Source organism: Cyprinus carpio, unplaced genomic scaffold, assembly GCF_018340385.1.
Source record: "Cyprinus carpio isolate SPL01 unplaced genomic scaffold, ASM1834038v1 S000006800, whole genome shotgun sequence".
Classification (NCBI taxonomy): Eukaryota; Metazoa; Chordata; class Actinopteri; order Cypriniformes; family Cyprinidae; genus Cyprinus; species Cyprinus carpio.
In genome coordinates, this window is record NW_024879386.1 from 99,131 (window position 1) to 123,371 (window position 24,241).

The window sequence follows — 24,241 nt, forward strand, 5'->3', positions numbered from 1 at the left end:
AAAAAAAAAAAAAAATAAAAAAAAAAAGGCTGCACTAAATAATGTGTGCAAGTAAAGAAAGGAAAAAAAAAAAAAAAAAAAAATAAAAAAAAAAAAAAAAAAAAGTGGACAAAGTGGACTATCGAAATAAAGTGTTATGTATTTTTGGGATTTTATTTTGATGCTGAGAGAAAAATTGCACTGACTTGAATGAGAATCATCAACTGCTGTAACATTACTAGCAGTTATTAGTAGTGAATGTTTTTTGATACTCACATCAGTGTGTTGAGTTTACAGTGTTTATCCCGCAGTAGAGCAGTGATCTGATTCACTTGTGTGTCTCCTAGTTCACAGTCACTCAGATTCAGCTCTCTCAGGAGTAGCGGGTTTTTACCCACGATTCCAGTCACATACTGACAGGCTTCATCTGCAGCAGGACTCAAAAACCTGCAGAAAAGAAGATGAAGCAGGATTCAATTTAACGTGCATTCTATTACAAAACATGTTAAGATTATCAAACATTGTTTGTAATGAAAGCTCTTGTTAATCTTAACAGTTTTACTTTGAACATTTCAATAAACATCTCATGGCCTGAACCATTGTGTGAGACAAGGGGCTGAGGAGCTTGGGAGCACCACAAAGGAGTGATCCCTGCTGTCACCCAGAAGCAGCTAGGAACTGAGAACTGAATCTTGACCACCAGTTGAATGTCCCACAGAAGATCACCATAACCTCCCTCTGGCCAGACATCTTGCTCTGGTCTAATATCACAAGAACAGTCATCATGGTTTAACTGACTGTGCCATTGGAAGATGGCGTGGAGGCTGCTTTTGAGAGGAAGTAGAAGTACACAAATCTCTCAGTTGCGTGCAAAGAGGCAAGTTAGAGTGCTTTCACCTATCCAGTGGAAGTTGGCTGTCGAGGCTTGACTAGTACCTCCACTCAACAGCTCCTGAAGTCTCTTGGTATCAGAGGCACCAAGTTGTAAAGGCACTAAAATATTTTACAGAGGACGCAGAGGAAGGGAGCTACTGGCTCTGGCTTCAGAAAAGGGACAAGATGTGGGGGCCAGAATGATCATAGAACTGACTGCAGGGGACAGCAGGGAGACGTCCCTGCCACTGCTCCACCACCCAGAGATGTTCTGGGATGAAAGGAGCGGAACATCAATGATGGGTGGCTCCCGGCTGATGACTCTGCAGCCAGCCTAAATGGCACCTTCTGATCTTTCAAGTTTGAACAATTTTGATGTAACAAATTGTGTACCTTACGCTATTAGGGAAATAATACATCTATAAATAATTCACATGCACATCATTTATTTTGTATTATTTCATCATCTCTCACCTCAGTGTCTTCAGTTGACAGTTTGGATCCTGTAGTAAATCACTGAGCTCTTTCACTCCTGATTGTCCAGGATCATTTCCTGTGAGATCCAGCTCTATCAGGTGTGAAGGATTTGATCTTAGCGCTGAAGCCAGAGCTTTATAACCTTCTTCAGTGATACTGCAGTCGGAAAGACTAGAGAAAAGAGGATAAAAAAAATCAAATCTATAATAAAATTAATATAAGTGAATGTTTTTTATATATATAATATAACCTCAAATACAATACATTTATTTTCGCTTCTGGGCAGAAAATGTCTAGTTTAGGGTCAGAATAATGACTTTTCATTTTCCTTAGTTTACTCCAGTATTTTATTTTAACATTGAACAAAGGAGAACAATATTATTAAACTCCAACAGTGGTTTATTAAACTAACCTGAGTTTCTTCAGTGTGCAGTTTGTGTCTTCTAACCCGTTCTGGAGTTTCTTCACTCCTGAATCCTGCAGATTATTGTTGCTCATGTCAAGGTCTTTCAGACTGGAGTTTGATCTCAGGACTGTAGCGAGAGCTGAACAGCTTTCCTCTGTTAGACCACACTTACGCAGACTAAAATGAACGTGAGAGGGACAATTTACAAATACAAAGTACTTAATTTCACTATTAAGGGATTCCCGAAAACTGATTTTGGTCACTTCATTTAAGATAATTTAAATGTGTAATAAAAATGTAACTAAAAATGCTCACATCAGTGTGTTGAGTTTACAGTGTTTATCCTGCAGTAGAGCAGCGATCTGATTCACTCGTGTGTCTCCTAGTTTATGTTCACTTAGATTCAGCTCTCTCAGGAGTAATGGGTTTTCACCCACAATTCCAGTCACATACTGACAGGCTTCATCTGCAGCAGGACCCAAAAACCTGCATAAAGACGAAATATATTGACATATATTGAGAATAGTTTTTCACAAGAAACATCTTTTTTATTATTCTCTTTCAGCTAAACTGGGTTTATGTTCATATTGAATGATAATATTTTAAAATAAATTTTGTGAAAGGGCTTTAAGACAATCAAAGCTTTTATGAATTTATTTTTGACAGTTATATTCTTTTTCAGCAACAGTGGTTTAAAAATTATTGCACTTAATAATTTTTTATATCACTCACCTCAGTGTCTTCAGTTGAAAGTTTGGATCCTGTAGTAAATCACTGAGCTGCTTCACTCCTGATTGTCCAGGATCATTTCCTGTGAGATCCAGCTCTATAAGGTGTGAAGGATTTGATCTCAGAGCTGAAGCCAGAGCTTCATAACCTTCTTCACTGATACTGCAGTCTGAAAGTCTACCAACATTAAAAAAGTAAAATTTGAATTAATATTGTGGCTCAAATTCATGGCTGTTTGATAGTTTCATTTTTTTATGTATTTATTTAGTAGTTTAGGGCTACAGATCACATATCAACAGATTAATACGTATGTTTCAGGAATTACATTTCTTTCTTTTTTTTCCTTTTTTTAAATTTGTCTATTTAATTGATCTCCCTTGTTATTTTATTAAGAGATTACAGGATATGGGGAAAACAGGTGATTACTATACACAGCCTAATATTTTATATTACCTACTTTTATATATTTAAATTTGTATTGCATTAAACACACTTTTGTATATTCTTCATGTTTAATGAAAGCAATATGAATATACGTCAATAATTATATTATACTGCTCAGCAAAAACAAATTAGGCAAGGCAAGGCAATGCAAGGCAAGAACATAAGATGATATTACAAGGCAAGGCAAGGCAAGTTTATTATATAGCACATTTCGTACACAATGGTCATTCAAAGTGCTTAACATGAAAGTAAAATAATCATAAATGAAAACAAGCTATTTTACAACTTTGGAATTGATTTAAAATGGACTTATTTAAAATGAATTTAAAACAGTTAAAAAATAGAAAATGATTTTACATAAAATACAGTGAATACGTAAAATACAGTGCAATCGGTTCGGACATCGCACAGTGCTCATTCAACAAATGCACAGCTAAAAACAGAGTGAGTTTTGAGTCTAGATTTAAATGTGACTAATGTTTTAGCACATCTGATCTCTTCTGGAAACTGTATCCAACTGCGGGCGGCATAGTAACTAAAGGCGGACTCCCCTTGTTTTGTGTGAACCCTTGGTATTTCTAACTGACTCGATGCTAATTATCTGAGTGGTCTGTTAAGTTTAGATTCAGTGAACATATCTGCAATATATTTCGGTCCTAGGTCATTAAGTGATTTATAAACGAGAAAAGTACTTTAAAATCAATCCTAAATGTAACTGGAAGCCAGTGTAAGGACCTGAGGACTTGTGTGATATGCTCAGATTTTCTGGTTCTAGTCAGAATCCTGGCAGCAGCATTCTGGATGAGCTGCAGCTGTCTAATGGTCTTTTTGGGAAGGCCGGTGAGGAGCCCATTACAGTAGTCCACACTGCTGGCGATAAAGGCATGAACAAGTTTTCTCCAAGTCTTGACTGAAAACAAAACATCTAATTCTTGCAATGTTTTTTACACTTTTGAAAAAAGATGTGGGAAGTTGTGTCAAGATAGCAGGTTGATGATTTTAGGTGCTGCATTATTTCTTCCAAAATTTTGCTATCAGTTGCTTCAAAAGTAGACATAGAATCTTTTTGATATTGTGGCCAATCTGTCTGACCTCTGCATTGCTTGAGGATGTGCCAATCGCCTTCCTGATATTGATGATCTTCTCAGAAAAAAGAAGGAAGCAAACTCATTGCATTTGCTGTCTGAGAGCATTTCACTGGGAATCTGACTTGGGGGGGGTTGACAGTCTCTCAACAGTGGCAAAAAGAGTATGAGTGTTGTTTAAGTTACTGTTTTTAAGGTTTGAGAAGAAATTCTGTCTAGCTGTGGCTAGTTTCACATTAAAAGCATATAAAAAGTCTTTATTGATGCTATAGTGAATTTCAAGTTTCGTCTTCCGCCACATCCACTTGGCTTTTCTGCATTGTCTTTTCATAGTCTGAACTGCTGTTGATCTTCTCCAAATTGATTTCTGTCTGTTTGTTTTCTTACTGACTATTATTGGAGCAATATCATCAAATATCAACAGACTCTGCAGAAATGCTTGGTGTTAAAGATATAGCCTCCATAAATAGTACACTTGTGTTCTCGTTTATGCATCTCCTTCTGACAGAGACAGATCTAGATTCAGTGGTAGCAGAGATCAATATATCAAAGAAAATACAGAAGTGATCAGATAGTGCTAAAGTAATTTGTAGTATTTTTTATTTTAATTGGTTTTAAAGAGTTTACTTCAGTTTTCCTGTTGTGTTTGCTTTATTTTAGTATAGTTAACAAATTGAGTTTTTAGTTTTAGTTAGAAAACTGGTAATCTTGCATGTTTTCCTATTTCTGGAGGTGAACAGATATATAATATTTCCATAATCTGCCAATGTGCAATACTGATCTCACTGCTGTGCTGCTGAGTGTAGCTGATGGTAAAATGTACTCACTTGAGTATCTCCAGCTCACACACAGTATTCTTCAGTCCCTCACAGATCACTTTGACTCCTGAGTACAGAAGACGGCTGTTGTTCAGGTTCATCTCTTTCAGGGTGGTTTTGGAGGAGAGAACAGTAGCTAGAACTGAACAGCTTTTCTCTGTCAGCTCACAGTTATTCAGCCTAAACAGAATAAAACAGCAATAATTAATATTCAGGACATATTCAACACACATCAGATCAACAGGCCTTTATATATGATCACATGTGACTGCTAGTCTTTAGTAATGATGAATAAAAGTTAGAAATGTATAACACCACTAACTTTATTTTCTCCAGTTTGCTATGAGAGTCCACCAAAAGAGCATAAAGCTTCTCCCAATCTAAATCTCCAATTTTATCTTCACTCAGATCCAGTTCTGTCAGAAATAATGGACTTTTACCCAGAACTTCGTTGAGATAATCACATGCTTCCTGTGCAGCAGGACTTTTCAGAAACCTACAGTAAAAAGATAAAAATTTAAATCATTAGTAAGTTAATTTAGTGTTTTTATATAACGTCGTCACAACTTCTGTTGTGTGTCTGTTGAATTTCTCTGAATTGCATTTGAAATCAATTCATGTTATTCCTTTTCCACACTGGTCTATTTGACCCCTCTATTGTCATACAGCTGATTTCACATCTGTGGTTCAGTTTTAAATATTTCAATGTTTCAGTTTATTACCTGATTATCTTTAATTTACAGGAATCATCCTGTAGTAAATCACTGAGCTTCTTCACTCCAGATTGTCCAGGATCATTTCCTGTCAGATCCAGCTCTATCAGGTGTGAAGGGTTTGATCTCAGAGCTGAAGCCAGAGCTTTATAACCTTCTTCAGTGATACTGCAGTCTGAAAGCCTAAAAACATATGTTGTTATATTATATTCTACGGTATGTAAGGTGATTAACCTTTTCAGTGGTGAGTTTAGTATATCTCAGCTGTCCCCCTGGAGTGAATTTTTTAACGGCCATAGAACGTTGGGCTGTATTACGTTTTAGTTTCCATGTTAACACCTGAAATTGGCGCTTTAATACTGCGTGGCCAGGAAGACACATTTGAGGGTTTTTTCTTCTAATTGTAAGTCTTTTGTAAATGTTCTAATTATAATAAACTTTTTATGTTGTTTTCTTTTCATGGCAAATATAATCCTAAACATGTTGCAGCAGTTGCGCACAAGTCGACATGAGCAGCAAATGTAAGAAATCTGTTGCTATTTGCATTTAATACGGGCTATGGCCACAGCCTTGTTTGTTTACATTGCAAAGCAGCATGGGGTTCAAGTGACTCAAAGAAAACGTGACCTGTGCTGCGTGCGGCAGGGTAAAACAATTATTAGCTATAACACTGGACTCTTTGTAAAGATGAAGCACAAGGCGGTCAATTTTACTTCTATTTCAAGCCAGGTACATTGGATCACTCTCTAAAACAAAGAAATGAACAAAAACGCTTGTGTTTCAGAAACAGGAAGATATATGGAACAGGTAACTTGTGCTTACCGGCATGTGCAGATGGAAGTCGTGCATTCGGTGATCACACAAGGTATTATGATTATGTATTGCAAATGTATTATTCTCATATTTTATTATTTCAAATTTAATCTCGTTAATTTCATTGTAAACAAGAAATAACATCAACCAGAATGGCATGTCGATGAAACAATGTGCATGAATCCTTTATATTAAAGTGCCAAAATATCCAAATACTATTAATGAAAACGCGAAGCCAAAGTTAGTATTGAACATTTTTTTTTTTAAACCAAAGTTGGTTTGGTGCAGTTTGCTTATTTGCACAAAAATAAAGGTAGTTTTAACAGCATGAAGAGATTTACATCTCATATATGTAGAACAGTCATCAAATGTTTGTACAGCAATTACAAAGTATTTATAATATATATCATGAAATATCTAAATATAAGGTCATTCTATAATAATTATGATAAATAATTACATATAAATTAAATATAATTACAACTACAGCTTGACATATTTACAAGGTTGATTTAATAGCTGTGTGTTTATGTGTGTGTGTGTGTGTTTGATATATATTTTGCACTTTAAAACAATATACATTAATTATACAGTAAAGATTATTTACACAGTAACAAAAAAAGAACAAGTATTGCTATAACAGTGCTATAACAATTTTTTTATTTTTTTCCTCAGAAATAGGCTGAAGTGTGGTACTGTTCAAAGCACTCTGTTGGACACAGCACTGTGTTGCAAGGTCTGCACATAAACCTCGTCTTCTGCCTTTTTTGTGGGCACTTTTTGGTGGCCAGACAGACCTTGCAGTACCTGCGTGTGTTCTTCCCCTGTTTGGACAGTTACAGGGATCTCAGAGGGGAAATGCCAGGCAGTGAGACGAAGTGGGTTGTAAGCAGGAGGGTGACCACCAGAAGATGGTTTCCGGGGAGTGCGGTGTTCTTTCACAAGTTGGCGGACAAGATTTTTACGGAACTTTTGGTATGTCAGGCTAGAATCATTCTTCACCTTGTACACAATGAATGCATCGTGTACTGCAAGGTCCTCAAAATGGAAGAACACATTTTCTGATACCATTTTAAGGTCTTGCGAGTACAGCCAACAAAACTGTCTATCATATCGACCTCATCCACAGCACCCATTTTCTTATTGTAGTCCAGCACGCATTGGGGTTTGATTTTCTCATTTCCAGTTGTGTGGTCTATCTTTCCAGAGGGTGATATCTCTGCTGAGTTGACTGTTGTCAGCATGTGGACATCTCGTTTATCATGCCACTTCATGGCCCAGCATTTCTTCGCAACTTTTAAAGTCTGCCTCCCCACTGGACATCCTGTCTCGGAAGCGTGACATGCCTTTTCTGTTGGCCTCACTGTTCCACTAGCCCCGGTTTTGCCTCTCAGCAGGTGATTGAAAAGAGAAGAACTGGTGTACCAGTTGTCCATGTACAGAGTATGCCCTCTCCCCAAGTATGGCTTCAATAGTGTCAGCACTACTAAACCAGACACACCAAGTCCTGGAGTGTGTGTGTGATGTCTGTGCTGGAGCCAGTGTACACTACCACATTGATGACGTACCCAGTCAGAACATCACACAGCATGAAGAGCTTGATCCCGAACCTCTTCCTCTTTGATGGAATGTACTGTCGAAATCAAGCCAGCCTTTCCACAGCAGCAGTGACTCATCAATGCACAAGTCCCTGTGAGGAATGAACATCTGCCCAAAACTGCCCAGCCATCAGAGAGGTGAAAACGCTTCTAATTTTATTCAAAGGATCTCTGAGATATGCTGTAGCATTGTCAGCAAAGTGGAGGGCCCTCTGGAGTAGTTGGAACCGATCCAGAGAGAGGAGAGCAGAGAAAAATGGGGTCTGTATTACTGGGTCGGTGCTTCAGTAATCTTCAGTAAAAGAGTTTTTTTCTTACCAGGCACGTAATAATAACAGCTGCCAGAAATGTGTAAATTTCATTTACAGTTGTTTCAGTCCACTTTGCCAGCTTCCCAGGGATAGTAGCCGACTCTTTCAGCTGATGAGCATACCTATTGGTCTCCTGCACCACTTGCTCCACAAGTTGCTCATTTATAAATAATCTGAAACATTCTGCTTCAGAAGGATTTGTTAGGTTACTTTGAATACCTTTGGTAGTGTTGTCAAAATCCAGGGCTGATGGAAAGAATGGATTGGACGTCCAGGTTGGAAGGAAGTTCTCCACAACAGCGCCGGCATTGTCAGGGATCGGCGACGTTTCGGAACGATCACAGCCCGCAAGGTTTTCTGGGAGGTGGGCTTCCTCGTCACTGTCTGACAGCTGTCTGTCACTGCCACTGCTGGATTCAGTGTCCGAGTCAAAAAGAATGTCCAAAATATCATCACGAGTAAGTTTTCTTTCCATGTTTACTCTGGAATAGTGATAGTTAGTATTACTATCTATATTTACATAGATAGTAATAGTGATGTCATGAGCTGTCAAGTAGGAAGCCATGTTTGTTTGTATACTATAAGTACTAAGTTATGTAAACAATAAACTGTATAGTAAAGCAACGCATCGGGTGATCGTGTTTCATTGATATATTATGCTTTTATGCCCTATATTCGTTTGTTGTGGTACTTCTGTGACAATCTGAGTGTTTGTGACATAAAATAATCACATAAAGTGCCTTATAAACAGTTTGAGTAAACGTAAATGACAGCCGCGCTGCCTATGAAGAAAGCAAAGACGGCTGCGCGCATTTTATTCATACATTATTTCTTGTGCTTATGTGCTCTATAAACTTTTGTTGTGGTACTTTTGTGACAATCTGAGTGTTTGTGACATAAAATAATCACACTTTGAGTGAACGTAAATGACCGCTCATCAGCCTATTATGAAAAGAGACGGCTGTGCGCATTTCATTCATAATTGACATTCTTCTGCTTATTTGCCCTATAAACGTTTGTTGTTGTACTTCTGTGACAATCGGAGTGTCCGTGGCATAAAATAAGTACATTATGCGAATGCAAACACTGTTTGAGTGAACGTAAACGACAGCCGCGCTGCCTAAGATGAAAACAAAGACGGCTGCGCGCATTCCATTAATACATTAATTTATTGCGCTAATATGCTCTATAAACTTTTGTTGTGGTACTTCTGTGACAATCGGAGTGTCCGTGGCATAAATTAAGCACATCATGTGCATGTAAACACTGTTTGAGTGAATGTAAATGACAGCCCATCAGCCTAAAACAAACAGGCTGAGCTCGTTTCATTCATACATTATTGTGCTTATATGCCCTAAATTTTTGTCTGGTGCTTCTGTGACAGTATAAGTGTATGTTACAAAATAAACACATCAAGTGCCTATAAAAGCTGTTTGAGTAGCTTTTATCATGCTGGCCTCTCTGTGTGTTGGCGCAAGAGGCCGATTTGAAATTTTGAATCTGGCAGTTATGCGATGTCACTGAACATTCTAAATCCCATATGTGGGACCATACTCTCAGGGGCACGGAAATAAGAATCCCATATGTGGGACCGTACCACTCAAAAGGTAAATACAATGCCTGTTTTCTGTCAAACAAACAGCAAACCACAGTTCACTATATTTTCCTCCTTCAATTGAGGGGAAGATGTTATCTTTACAGGAGAAGATTTTTTTACTAAACTTACTAAATTGACATAATCTTTTATGCCAAACTCAGTATCAAATCAGTATAAAAAAAATCAACATGAAAAATGTATAATTGCAGTACAGAGGATTCTCTGATGTCTGCATCTGATGTGACAATTACATATTTACAAAAATATAACAGATAATAATAGAGTGTAGGCCTGCTCATAATGTGATGCATTATTAGACATATACTAATATAATGCAATAAAGATATTAGAAAACAGCATGTAAATAGTTTCATCTTGTCTGTAAATTGTGAACCTAAATCTTGAAACATCAAACGATACATTTTTTGCCTGTGTAAAAAACTGTTTTACTTTAGAGTGTTTAAGTGACTTTAAGTATTTTGATTCTTGTATGTGAATGTCCCTCACCTCAGTCTCTCCAGCTTACAGTGTGAATCCTTCAGAACGTCACATAAGTGATTCACTCCTGTGTTTTTTAGTTCATTCTCACTTATGTCCAGTTCTCTCAGGTGTAAAGGGTTTAATTTCAGAGCTGAAATTAGGATGAGACATTGTTTCTCTGTAATACTGCATCTAGACAGACTGAAGAGAGAAAGAAAATGAAAATAGGTCAATTTTATGATAACCATTCAAGGTTTTGGAGGATTTGCTTGTCATTTCTGACGGTAATTTGTCATTTTAAATTGACTCAGAAATTACCACTACAAGTGAATTACAACTACCACAAAGTTACGAGCTGTGAAAAACGATATGAAATACAAAGATATGTCAATTCAAGATTAATTCAATCTCACCCTTGGTTTTTTACATCTGTTGTTTATTTTCTACACAATAACTCTACAATGAGGTATCATTTAATTATGTTAATTCAAAATGTAAAAAATAAACAAAAGTAAACTAGTTAACATTAACTTACAATGAGCAATGACAACTTAATGCTTATTATCTATCATGAATGCTATAAAATATATTGATAATTTAGAGAAGGCAGGAAGCTGTATTATAGGCAAATGGTGGGATAACACCTGAATAAAATATTGGCTATTTCCCAAGTGGTCACAATATTTTATCCAACCCCTGAATGTGCACTTAATTATAACTTTTATTGCAATTTACAGGTGAAAATTGTTTTTGTAACTCTAGGAAAGACATCTGTGTATTTATAGTGAAGCTGTATTTTTAGGTTACACTTTATTTTGAAAATCCACTTTAGACATTCTACTAACTATAAGTAACTTTGTAACTACATGTCAACTACATAGCACCTAAATCTCATTATTTGCTACTACATGTATACTAACTCTCAGTGTAGACTGTTAGGATAGGTTAAGGGTTAGTTGAATACGTTGACAAAGAAAGTGTAAGAAGATATTAAGCAGACAGTCTACTAATACTCTACTAACTGCCAGTTGACATGTAGTTGCAAAGTTACTTACTGTTAGTAGAATGTCTAAAGTGGACTATCGAAATAAAGTGTTATGTATTTTTGGGATTTTATTTTGATGCTAAGAGAAAGATTGCACTGACTTGAATGAGAATTATCAACTACTGTAACATTCCTAGCAGTTATTAGTAGTGAAATGTGAAGTGTTGTAAGATACTCACATCAGTGTGTTGAGTTTACAGTGTTTATCCTGCAATAGAGCAGTGATCTGATTCACTCGTGTGTCTCCTAGTTCACGTTCACTCAGATTCAGCTCTCTCTGGATTAACGGGTTTTTACCCACGATTCCTGTCACATATTGACAGGCTTCATCTGCAGCAGGACTCAAAAACCTGCAGAAGAGAAGATGAAGCAGGATTCAATTTAACATGCATTCTATTACAAAACATGTAAAGATTATCAAACCTTGTTTGTAATGAAAGCTCTTGTTAATCTTAACAGTTTTACTTTGAACATTTTAATAAACATCTCATGGCCTGAACCATTGTGTGAGACAAGGGGCTGAGGAGCTTGGGAGCACCACAAAGGAGTGATCCCTGCTGTCACCCAGAAGCAGCTGGGAGCTGAGAGCTGATCTTGACCACCAGTTGAATGTCCCACAGAAGATCACCATAACCTCCCTCTGGCCAGACATCTTGCTCTGGTCTAATATCACAAGAACAGTCATCATGGTTTAACTGACTGTGCCATTGGAAGATGGCGTGGAGGCTGCTTTTGAGAGTAAGTAGAAGTACACAAATCTCTCAGTCGTGTACAAAGAGGCAAGTTAGAGTGCTTTCACCTATCCAGTGGAAGTTGGCTGTCGAAGCTTGACTAGTACCTCCACTCAACAGCTCCTGAAGTCTCTTGGTATTAGAGGCACCAAGTTGTCAAAGGCAATAAAAAATCTGGCAGAGGAGGCAGAGGAAGAGAGCTACTGGCTCTAGCTTCAGAAAAGGGACAAGATGTGGGGGCCAGAATGATCATAGAACTGACTGCAGGGGACAGCAGGGAGACGTCCCTGCTACTGCTCCACCACCCAGAGATGTTCTGGGATGAAAGGAGCTGAACATCAATGATGGGTGGCTCCCGGCTGATGACTCTGCAGCCAGCCTAAATGGCACCTTCTGATCTTTCAAGTTTGAGCAATTTTAATGTAACAAATTGTGTACCTTACTCTATTAGGGAAATAATACATCTATAAATCATTTAAATGCACATCATTTATTTTGTATTTTTTTCATCATCTCTCACCTCAGTGTCTTCAGTTGACAGTTTGGATCCTGTAGTAAATCACTGAGCGCCTTCACTCCTGATTGTCCAGGATCATTTCCTGTGAGATCCAGCTCTATCAGGTGTGAAGGATTTGATCTTAGCGCTGAAGCCAGAGCTTTATAACCTTCTTCAGTGATACTGCAGTCTGAAAGACTAGAGAAAAGAGGATTAAAAAAAAAAATCTATAAGAAAATTAATATCAGTGAATGTTTATATATAATATAACCTCAAATACAATACATTTATTTTCTCTTCTGGGCAGAGAATGTCTGGTCTAGGGTCAGAATAATGACTTTTCATTTTCCTTAGTTTACTCCAGTATTTTATTTTAACATTGAACAAAGGAGAACAATATTATTGAACTCAAACAGTGGTTTATTAAACTCACCTGAGTTTCTTCAGTGTGCAGTTTGTGTCTTCTAACCCGTTCTGGAGTTTCTTCACTCCTGAATCCTGCAGATTATTGTTGCTCATGTCAAGGTCTTTCAGACTGGAGTTTTGATCTCAAGACTGTAGCAAGAACTGCACAGCTTTCCTCTGTCAGACCACACTTACGCAGACTAAAATGAACGTGAGAGGGAAAATTTACAAATACAAAGTACTTGATTCCACTATTAAGGGATTCCCAAAAACTGATTTTGGTCACTTCATTTAAGATATTTTAAATGTGTAATAAAAAATGTAGCTAAAAATACTCACATCAGTGTGTTGAGTTTACAGTGTTTATCCTGCAGTAGAGCAGCGATCTGATTCACTCGTGTGTCTCCTAGTTTATGTTCACTTAGATTCAGCTCTTTCAGGAGTAACGGGTTTTTACCCACAATTCCAGTCACATAATGACAGGCTTCATCTGCAGCAGGACCCAAAAACCTGGATAAAGATGAAATATATTGACATATATTGAGAATATTTTTCACAAGCTTGTGAAAGGTCTTTTAATGAATACAAAGCTTTTTTAAACATCTTTTTTTAATTATTCTCTTTCAGCTAAACTGGGTTTATGTTCATATTGAATGATAATATTTTAAAATTAATTTTGTGAAAGGGCTTTAAGACAATCAAAGCTTTTATGAATTTATTTTTTACAGTTTCAGTAACAGTGATTTTTCAGTAATTTTTCTCTTTCAGTAACAGTGGTTTTAAAACTATTGCACTTAATAATTTTTAATATCACTCACCTCAGTGTCTTCAGTTGCAAGTTTGGATCCTGTAGTAAATCACTGAGCTGCTTCACTCCTGATTGTCCAGGATCATTTCCTGTGAGTTCCAGCTCTATCAGGTGTGAAGGGTTTGATCTCAGAGCTGAAGCCAGAGCTTTATAATCTTCTTCAGTGATACTGCAGTCTGAAAGTCTACCAACATTAAAGCAATTAAATTTGAATTAATATTGTGGCTCAAATTCATGACTGTTTTATGGTTTCATTTTTTTATGTATTTATTTAGTAGTTTAGGGCTACAGATCACATATCAACAGATTAATATGTATGTTTCAGGAATTACATTTATTTATTTATTTATTTATTTATTTTTTAATTTTGCTTTTCTTTTTTTTCTTCCTTTTTTTACATTTTAGAGATTACAGGATATGGAGAAAACATGTGATTACTATACACAGCCTAATATTGTATATTACCTACTTTTATATACAGTAGGTGGCCATCCAAAATGATGGTTCTACTGCCGCACGTACTGCCGCCGCGTCTGCAAAGTGCATTTGCAGCTTTTCACCACTATGTGGCACTTTAACCACAAGTTTTCAAACAAGCGCATCAAAGCACATTTTCGCAAATAACCGTCAGCTATGCCTCTCCGATGTGTTACATTTGATGGCTGCAGCTCGGGGAAAATGAAAGAAAAACACTGTAGGCTAGTTAAAATATTTAATATTCACAGATGAAAGTTTAGTCCTTATGAAGATATGTGCGTTTCTTAGATGAAATCAAGCAGGATAAATGTCAAGCCTATGAGCCTATGCTTATATTTCTCCACACCATATTTTAGATTTGAAACATTTAAATTGTGTGCAGTATTATTTATATTAAAAAAAATATTACTATTCAAAAGAATTTGTGGTTTACTTTGCATCGGAGCATTAAAAGTGGTCTATTTTAGTGAGCTAGGCTTGCGTGTTTTATAAATTATTTTCTTTATTTTAGTAAAACGTTGAAAAATTGAGGCACTGTATAATTTCGCTCCCATTATTTAGGCCTAATTAAAACAAGAAACGAATAAATTATACCTGCACAATTTAACTAAATCATTGAAACTCTAAAGAATGGACTGATTAATAAAACGTCTTCACATATAAACTCAAGTTCTCTCATTAGAATCAATAAAATGCACACAATGTAAAAAAAGAGCTTCATTAATTGACAACTTCAGTGATTTTAAATGTTCTTTACTTGCTGTCATATAATTTAAGGAAAGAAAAAAAAAAAAAATCCCAGCCCGCATTTAAATGCAGGTTTGTATAATATTCCTTAAAATATCAGAGTGCAAGATTTGATTGGCATGCATGATGCTGAGTGCTTGCACATCATTTATTCTTATTTGTCTACGTATTTTATCTTTATTACAAATCTTATTTGGTTTTATTTTGGATAATTGCATGTCAAAAAAATATTTACTTTGTAATACATATGCAAAATATGAATTATTATTAATATTCAATTGTTTGTGCAAAAATTATTAATGCGCATGCATGACAGTAAGGTGCCCTCTAGATCACATGATTTCCCTGATAATAAAATTACTCAAAATTGGGGTTTCTCACATACATGAGAAATATATCTATAGAAAGCTTGAAATGTCTTTTAAAACGCATCGATTCAAAAGGAAAGCATTGTGTAATCTGTGATGGTTGCATTTCTCTTTAAAGGTGCATCCATGTGGAGAGAGTCAGCACTGTGAATTTCATCTTGCAGCTGACAAGAAAACATTTGTTTATTAATAAATAATTAAAATGTCACCTTTTTCACAATTATCAGGCTACTTCTGCCTGTGCTTTGTGCCAAACTTAATGCATGTGCTTCAGCGCGGAATATATTAAGGCTCATTTTGGATTATAGATGTAAAAAAAACCTGCAATTAGTTGAATAATGCAACGGATTATGACAAATGAACGACTAGTAACGTCTCGGTTACGTATGGTAACCCTCATTCCCTGAAGGAAGGATTGGAGACGCCACGTCGGTGACCGACGAAAATGGGATATCGCTTCGATAGACCAATCTACTTTGAGTGTAAACTAAATGAGCCAATGCATATTGGCATGCAATTATTGCATCCAGCTGCCGCTGATCACAGCGTGAGTATAAGAAGGCACCAGGTGCAATGCATACCAGGTTTTCGCTGAGGAGCTGAGCCAGAGACCCGGCAGCTCAGCGGCGGTACAGCAAACCATGGCGACGGGATGTGGTGTCTCCGTTCCCTCCTTCAGGGAACGAGGGTTACCATACGTAACCAAGACGTTCCCTTTCAGTCGGTCACTCTCGACACCACGTTGGTGACTGACAAAAATGGGATCCCTACCAAAGTGCCATAGGTGCTGCCCCTTCCAGTGCCCTGTGCGAGCCGCCTGCACCCCTATTAGGTGTAGGCCGTGGCTCGGAACAAGTAGTTCCACTCACAATTGTCAAAGCACTACCTCACTGGGTGAGATTGGATAATGCTGGGAAAATGTACCCGTTTCGCTTGGAACAGGGACACTGTGGAAGCCCCATCCTTCCCGAGGTCTCGGGAGCAAATACACATATGGCACACACATAGGGCCCGTGCTACTGCCAGAAGTGGTTCTCGTCTGTCGGCCGCCAGAACGAGCCCCAGATCGCGGCAGCGGCAACAGGACAGGGGATAGTGCAGCCTGAAGTGCGCAACCCAATCGACACAGGAACGACTGACGCTGAAGAGCCATCTCACATGAAGCTTCCGAGAGCGTGCTGAACTCGTAGTTCACAGCAGACACAGTTGGGCAGAACGATACTGTCACTTGGCTCTGAAGCGAAAAGCTGTTATGCATTGCACCTGCTGCCTTATTATACTCATGCTGTGATCAGCGGCAGCTGGATGCAATAATGCATGCAAATGTGCATTGGCTTGTTTAGTTTACACTCGAAGTAGATTGGTCTATCGAAGTGATATCACATTTTTGTCGGTCACCGACGTGGCGTCAAGAGTGACCGACTGAAAGGGAACTAGAAAAATCTTACGTGGGGGCAGACCTATTTAAATACCCTCTAGACATCTCTGTTAAAGTTTTTAAAGCATTTTATACATGTCTGCATAAATTCTGCTTTCAGAACGGTCTATAATGGAGAGATGTCTTAACACTGATTATTCCTCTGAAACACAACAACAAAAATTTAAATAAAAATTATATTTTATTTTTTGAGAATGCCCATCTTCTCTGCAGATATTGTGCTTCTGGTTTGTGCATTTTAAATCACATAAAGTCTACAAAATATAATGTCTCCCAAAATTGGTGTTTTTTTTGTTTTTCACGTTTGTAACGCATGTGTATTCCCAAATCTAAAAAAGCCTATATAACATGTTCATAGACGGATACTTTACTGATGTCTGACTCTGTTTGGGATTTAGAAAAACTTAAAGAGATGGTTCAATATATTGTTTATGAATAGGCTACATTCTGTGATAATTTATATATCAAATATTGTATAGACGCAACAAAATAAAATTAATGCAACATAGGGCTGGGCGATAAATCTATTTTATTGATTAATTCGAATGTGTAGTTTACATCGATTTGTTTGAATGAAAATCATAATATTATTTTTTTTATATTTTTTTTTTTACATCCGCCGATGCTCCACTCAGGGCTCCCGTAGTTCTGATTGGGCTCAACCCTCCCTCGCACGTTTGAGACATGCTGCCGAGCTGAGTATGTGAGGAGGGGTGTTATTCTGACTGGAGCCAGGAGCGGATTTTTTAAAAAGTCGGAGCGTCGTGGTTTTCACTCGCTCCAAGAGCGCTCCACCACCACTCAATCATGAGTACAATTCTTGCCAACGGCCCATAATATAACTGCATATTTAGGTAAGAATTCACATGATAAACATATTTAGCCATATGAATTTGTAAAAGGGTCTACTTTTATTTGTATACGGACATAATAACAACAAAACTTTGTGCATTTATAAAATAAAAGATAACAACAAGGTGTGCTGTCTGCAGCCTTGATCTGCGGTGGTCTTCATTTAGAAACGCGTCATTAAGATTAACTGTAACTCAGTAAATACTCAACAAAGAGAAATGAGAGATATATCTATAGAAAACTTGACATGTCTGCTTTTAAACTAAACAAGTGCTGCCGAAAACAAATATTATGTGATAAAGTAATCCATATGAAAACAGTCTTTCACGAGTTCACATTTACTTATAATTAAATAACGGTTATGTGTATTTGGCATGCTGTCCGGGGAGAGAGCTTCGAGCCCGGCAAGTCTCCCGAGCCCTATATAAAATAAAGACCAGAAAATATATTTACACTTGGTCTTTCCTACGTCCATGACACTGACTCACTGCGGAGTTGCCAGTTGTAATCTGAACAGCTCTTAACGCCGAGTGGATTGTTAGATGCATGATGGGCCTTTATTAAAAAAAATAATAATAATAATAAAATAAAGGTCTTTCCAGCATTAAGGTAATGATGTTACTGCTTTTTTATCATCTTGTCTCAGTTATAAACTTTACTGGTAAATGATAAAGAATTATATTAAAACATGTTTTGAATAATTTCTTTGTCATTTAAATATTGATGTTAAGTAGGGGGGCAAAAAAATCGATTTAAATCGTAAATCAGATTTTTTGTGTGAAAAAAATCGGGGATTTTTATTTGGCCATATCACCCGCCCTAATGCAACAGTTTGCATCTTTTTTTTTTTTTCTTCTTTTTTTGAGTTAAGGCAGCTTCCTCTGAAATTAAGTTATAAAAACTAATAAACTTTTTTTGCGCTATACAGTAGTGGATCAAACCTTTCTTTAAAGTTGTTCTAAAACCAGTATGTCTTAAAACCTGTTCTGCAAGTTTGAACCCCACACTGTCCATATGAAAGAGCAAGAAATAAATCCATTTCTCGTTGGCACCCCATAAAAAGGAATAATCACCAAAACTATGCCATTCGTTTGTGCTACGTTTGTGCTGATTTGTGCCGCAAAAATGAACGTTTGTGCTGGTTTGTTGTTTGAGATATTAAACATTCTTTATTTGACCGTGTGACGTCACTCTCCACCCCATGTTGCCCAAATCGCTCCAAACCAGCGCAGTTCGTTTGTGCTCGATTTGTGCCCATTTGTGCCGTTAAATCAAACACTGTATCTATTTTCCTTCCGTAGATATAACCAAATTATTTTCGGAGTCCGTGACATCACTCTCCACCCCAGTTCTTCTAAATCACACAAACTGGTGTCATTCGTTTGTGCTCGATTTGTGCTGGTTTGTGCTGTTGAAATGAATGTCAAATATATTTCTCCTTCTTAGATAAAACAAAAACTATTCTGGGCAGTGATGTCACTCTCCACCCCATGGCGTCCAAATCTCTCCAAACCGGTGCCATTCGTTTGTGCTTGATCTGTGCTGGTTTGTGCCGTTAAAAGAAACCCTGTAACTATGACAGCTTCTTTTATATATAAAAAAAAAACCTTTTTTTCGAACAGTGACGTCACTCTCCACCCCATGCAATCTAAATTCTTCCAACCGGTGCCATTCGTTTTGTGCTCGATTTGTGCTGGTTTGTGCCGTTCAAATTTGTATGTATCTATTTCCCGTCCTCAAAAATAACAAATACAAAAAGGGCCAGTGACGTCCCTCCAAACCGGTGCCGCTCGTTTGTGAGGTATTTGACCTCCGTTAAGTTGGCCCCCCACCCAACGCAAAACGTCAGTAAAATAGTCTCAATCGTTTGTGCTCCGTTTGTGCTGTAAAAATTTTAGTTTGTGCCGCTTTGGTTTTTTTTTGTTTAAAATAATATTTATAGGTCAGTATGAGTTCACTCAGCCCCATCACATAGCCTACTCCAAAATTCACCCCAAGTAGACTCGTTTGTTTGTGCTGGTAAAAGGTTCCGTTTGTGCTCCTTTGGTTTTTAAAATATTAGACACTGACTTATGGTGCGATGACGTCACTCATCCCCCCATATACTCCAAATTCACCCAAAACAGGTTCAATCGTTTGTGCTTCGTTTGTGCCGGTAATATTTTCGTTTGTGCTGTTTCAGTTTTTTAGATTAAAATAATATTTATAGGTCATTCTGAGGTCACTCAGCCACCCCCCCCACCCCCACATACTCCAAATTCACCCCAAATAGACTCGTTTGTTTGTGCTTCGTTTGTGCTGGTTTGTGCGGTAAAAGTTTCATTTGTGCTGCTTTTGCTTTTTTAAAATATTAGATAATGAATTATAGACGATGATGTCACTCAACCCCCCACATGCTCCAAATTCACCCAAAATAATCTTCTTTGGTTATGTTTAATTTTGTGCCGTCAAAATGTTCGTTTGTGATGCTTCGTTTTTTTTAGATATTTTTTAGTGATCATTCTGAGGTCACGCTCCAAATTTACCCCAAATAATCTTCTTTGTCTGTGTCCTGGTTCAGATGTTTTTTTATTTATTTATTTATTTATTTATTTATTTATTTATTTATTTATTTATTTTTGTGTTTTATTTATTTATTTATTTATTTATTTATTTAGTGATCATTCCGAGGTCACTCAGCCCCCCCACATGCTCCAAATTTACCCCAAATAATCTTGTTTGTTTGTGCTTCGTTTGTGCTAGAAATATTTTTGGGTTTGCTACTGTTTTTTTAAAGATTTTTCCTAGTCAACTAGTCCCATGTTTATATTAAATTGATTAATATAAGAACCTATTAAACAATCCTTTTAATATATAGACATTTATAGCTTATTCCATTTAAGATTTATATAGATTTATTTCTTGTCTGTCAGCCGGTTCATTGTTGTGACGTGCTCCATTCAGGGAGACTGCATTAGACGACAGAAAGCACATCCAAAAAATTCTTTCCGCAGGAAAAAAAAAAAAGTAAAAAAAAGAAAAAAAAAAAAAAATGCGAGGGGATTATGCGGGCGCCTCCATTTCATACAGTAAGCGCGATAATACTCCCACACTCCTCATAAACACATGAATGCGCCTATATAAAAATAATAATAACACCCTATTTTGGTCATATTCACTAGTAATTGCCCAGCTCCCCATCAATAATCTATCACAGAGATATACTTCTAATAGTAATAAGTAATAAATAATTACAATGTCTTATTTTTCCCCTATGCATTCAATCAATATTTTCCAGTGCTTTATTCGCGCTTGAGCGTGGAATAGGCTATAAATGCCTATATATTAAAAGGATGGTTTAATAGGTTATTATTAATCAATTTAATATAAACATGGGACTAGCTGACAAGAAAAAAAAATCTTTAAAAAAACACACAGTAGCAAAACGAAAATAAATCCAGCACAAACGAAGCACAAACAACAAGATTATTTGGGGTAAATTTGGAGCGTGACCTCGGAATGACCTATAAATATTATTTTAATATCTAAAAAAACTGAAACAGCACAAACGAAAATATTACTGGCACAAACCAGCACAAACGAAGCACAAACGATTGAACCTGTTTTGGGTGAATTTGGAGTATATGAGGGGCTGAGTGACGTCATCGCCTAAATTCAATGTCTAATATTTTAAAAACCGAGGCAGCACAAACAAAACTTTTACCGGCACAAACCAGCACAAACGAGGCACAAACAAACGAGTCTATTTGGGGTGAATTTGGAGTATGGGGGTGGGGGGGTGAGTGACCTCGGAATGACCTATAAATATTATTTTTATATATCTAAAAACCAAAGCGGCACAAACGACAGACTATTTGCTGACGTTTTTGCGTTGGGTGGGGGGGCCAACTTCACGTAGGTCTCGAACCTCGCTAGTTTGTGCCGTTAAAAGAAACAACCATGACCTCTTCTTAAAGAGAACAGTAACATTACTCTCCTCCCTGTTTAGCGTGCCATGGCCGCAGAGTTAAAAAAAACTACGTGCTCGTGCTGTCTTAAATTTTTAAAGTTTAGTCAGCTCCAAGTTTTACTAACTTCATATTTCAAGTTGACTAAGCTTAAATTTCAAGGCAGCATTAAGTTGAAATGGTGAGACCGTTTTTTTTTTACTGGCAAGTTTAAATCGTTCTAATTCTCTTGTGCTCGATTTGTGCCATTAGAATACATAACAAATATATGCTAATTTAGGAAGCTCTCAGTCCATGCCAACGGCGTTCTTTTCGTTTTTGCTTAGATGTTTTTTGATTGCAAATATTCATAAAACGTTTTTACCTCTTTTATATGTATCTACAGTATGCCTATCTATAATTTTTTTGTGGTCTTTTTTTTCACATGTTCAGCTATAGGTTAAGGCTATTATATATTTAAGCACTTTTCTACAGTCCATTATGTCCTTTTTGTCTTATTATGCAGTGCGATAAATAGTCGTTTGTAAGGGGGACAGAAAAAAAGTTTTACATAATATTAATATAATAATATTAACTGTTCAATGGCAGTAATACCATGCAATAACAGTGACATATAGCCTATAGCTAATGGATGTGGAGATCACCTGGAATTAGGCTATATAGGCTATATGACCTAATTAATATTATTAATATTAACGAATATTTGTGGGTATAGACCTAGATGTTTGATATTCTAATGGCACAAATCAAACACCAAATGAAACAGAATGATGCTGCCTTGAAACTTAAGCTTAGTGAACTTTGAAATATGAAGTTAGTAAAACTTGGAGCTTACTAAACTTAAAATTTTAAGGCAGTACGAGCACTTTTTATTTTATTTTATTTTTTAAAATTTTTTTTTAACTCTGGCGGCCACGCTAAACAGGGAGGAGAGTAATGTTTCTGTTATCTTTAAGAAGAGGTCATGGTGTTTCTTTTACCGGCACAAACCAGCACAAACGGAGCACAAACAAACAAGTCTATTTGGGGTGAATTTGGAGTATGTGGGGGGGGGGGCTGAGTGACCTCAGATTGACCTATAAATATTATTTTAATCAAAAGAAACCAAAGCGGCACAAACGACAAATTTTACAGCACAACGATTGAGACTATTTTGCTGACGTTTTGCGTTGGGTGGGGGGCCAACTTAACCGAGGTCAAATACCTCACAAACGAACGGCACCGGTTTGGAGGGACGTCACTGGCCCGTTTTTGTATTTGTTATTTTTGACGACGGGAAATAGATACAATACAAATTTGAACAGCACAAACCAGCACAAATCGAGCACAAACGAATGGCACCGGTTTGGAAGCATTTAGATTGCATGGGGTGGAGAGTGACGTCACTGTTCGAAAAAAGGTTATTTTTTATATATATAAAAGAAGGTGTCATAGTTACAGGGTTTCTTTTGAACGGCACAAACCAGCACAAATCGAGCACAAACGAACGGCACCGGTTTGGAGAGATTCGGACGCCATGGGGTGGAGAGTGACGTCACTGCCCAGAATTGTTTTTGGTATTTCTAAGAAGGAGAAATATATTTGATGTTCATTTCAACAGCACAAAAACGGATCAAATCGAGCACAAACGAATGACACCAGTTTTGTGCGATTTAGACGAACTGGGGTGGAGAGTGACGTCACGGCCTCCGAAAATATTTTGGTTATATCTACGGAAGGAAATAGATACAGTGTTTGATTTAACGGCACAAATGGGCACAAATCGAGCACAAACGAACTGCGCTGGTTTACAGCGATTTGGGCAACATGGTGGGTGGAGAGTGACGTCACACGGTCAAAAAAAGAATGTTTCATATCTCAAACACCAAACCAGCACAAACGTTCATTTTTGCGGCACAAATCAGCACAAAACGTAGCACAAACGAATGGCATAGTTTTGGTGATTATTCCTTTTTATGGGGTGCCCAACTTCACGGAGGTAAGAAATTCACACCTTTATTTCAACCCCCACAAGCTATACATACCTACCCCCTAAAAAAACCAACCCCTTCCAGCTGAACTGAATTCATGTTATGACTGTTTAATAACAATAGCATGCATAAGAGCCTTTGTGTAAAAGGCCTTTCTTTAAATTTTTGATTAGTAGTAGATGCTGTAGCCTAAGACAATCCTATTTTTTTTAATGGCTTTTAAGGATGTTATATTGTATATCATAATGCTATTGTTGTTTTACGTCTTCCTTTCATCTCTGTTTACAAACCAACATTTTACAATAACATTCAGTTCGCAATCCGTCCCTTTGCGCCACCTGGTGCTAGTTTCGCAAAATGATTTTAACACGGGACTGACTTGCAGTTAACGCTTGCGGCCCTGCGGAGGCAGTACGCGTGGCGGTATATATATATATATATATATATATTATATATATATATATATATATGTACTATATATATATATATATATATATATATATATATATATATATATATATATAGATATATATATATCTACTATATACAGATATATATATAATATATTATATATATATATATAAGTATATATATATATATGTACATATATATATATATATATATATATATATAT

General features: G+C 36.9%; 1 protein-coding gene across 1 annotated transcript in view; it reads right to left on the reverse strand.

Moving 5' to 3' along the window:
• Window positions 1-402: 402 nt before the first annotated feature.
• The window catches only part of LOC122144921 (ribonuclease inhibitor-like), a gene marked incomplete at its 5' end in the record, with an annotated part of 40,821 nt that continues 16,982 nt past the window's right edge, over window positions 403-24,241 (reverse strand). Inside the window, 7 exon segments of the mRNA XM_042756132.1 lie at window positions 403-426; window positions 542-740; window positions 1,420-1,500; window positions 1,742-1,912; window positions 10,351-10,524; window positions 12,620-12,793; window positions 13,819-13,992. Of these exon segments, the coding sequence (XP_042612066.1) occupies window positions 403-426; window positions 542-740; window positions 1,420-1,500; window positions 1,742-1,912; window positions 10,351-10,524; window positions 12,620-12,793; window positions 13,819-13,992 (997 nt within the window).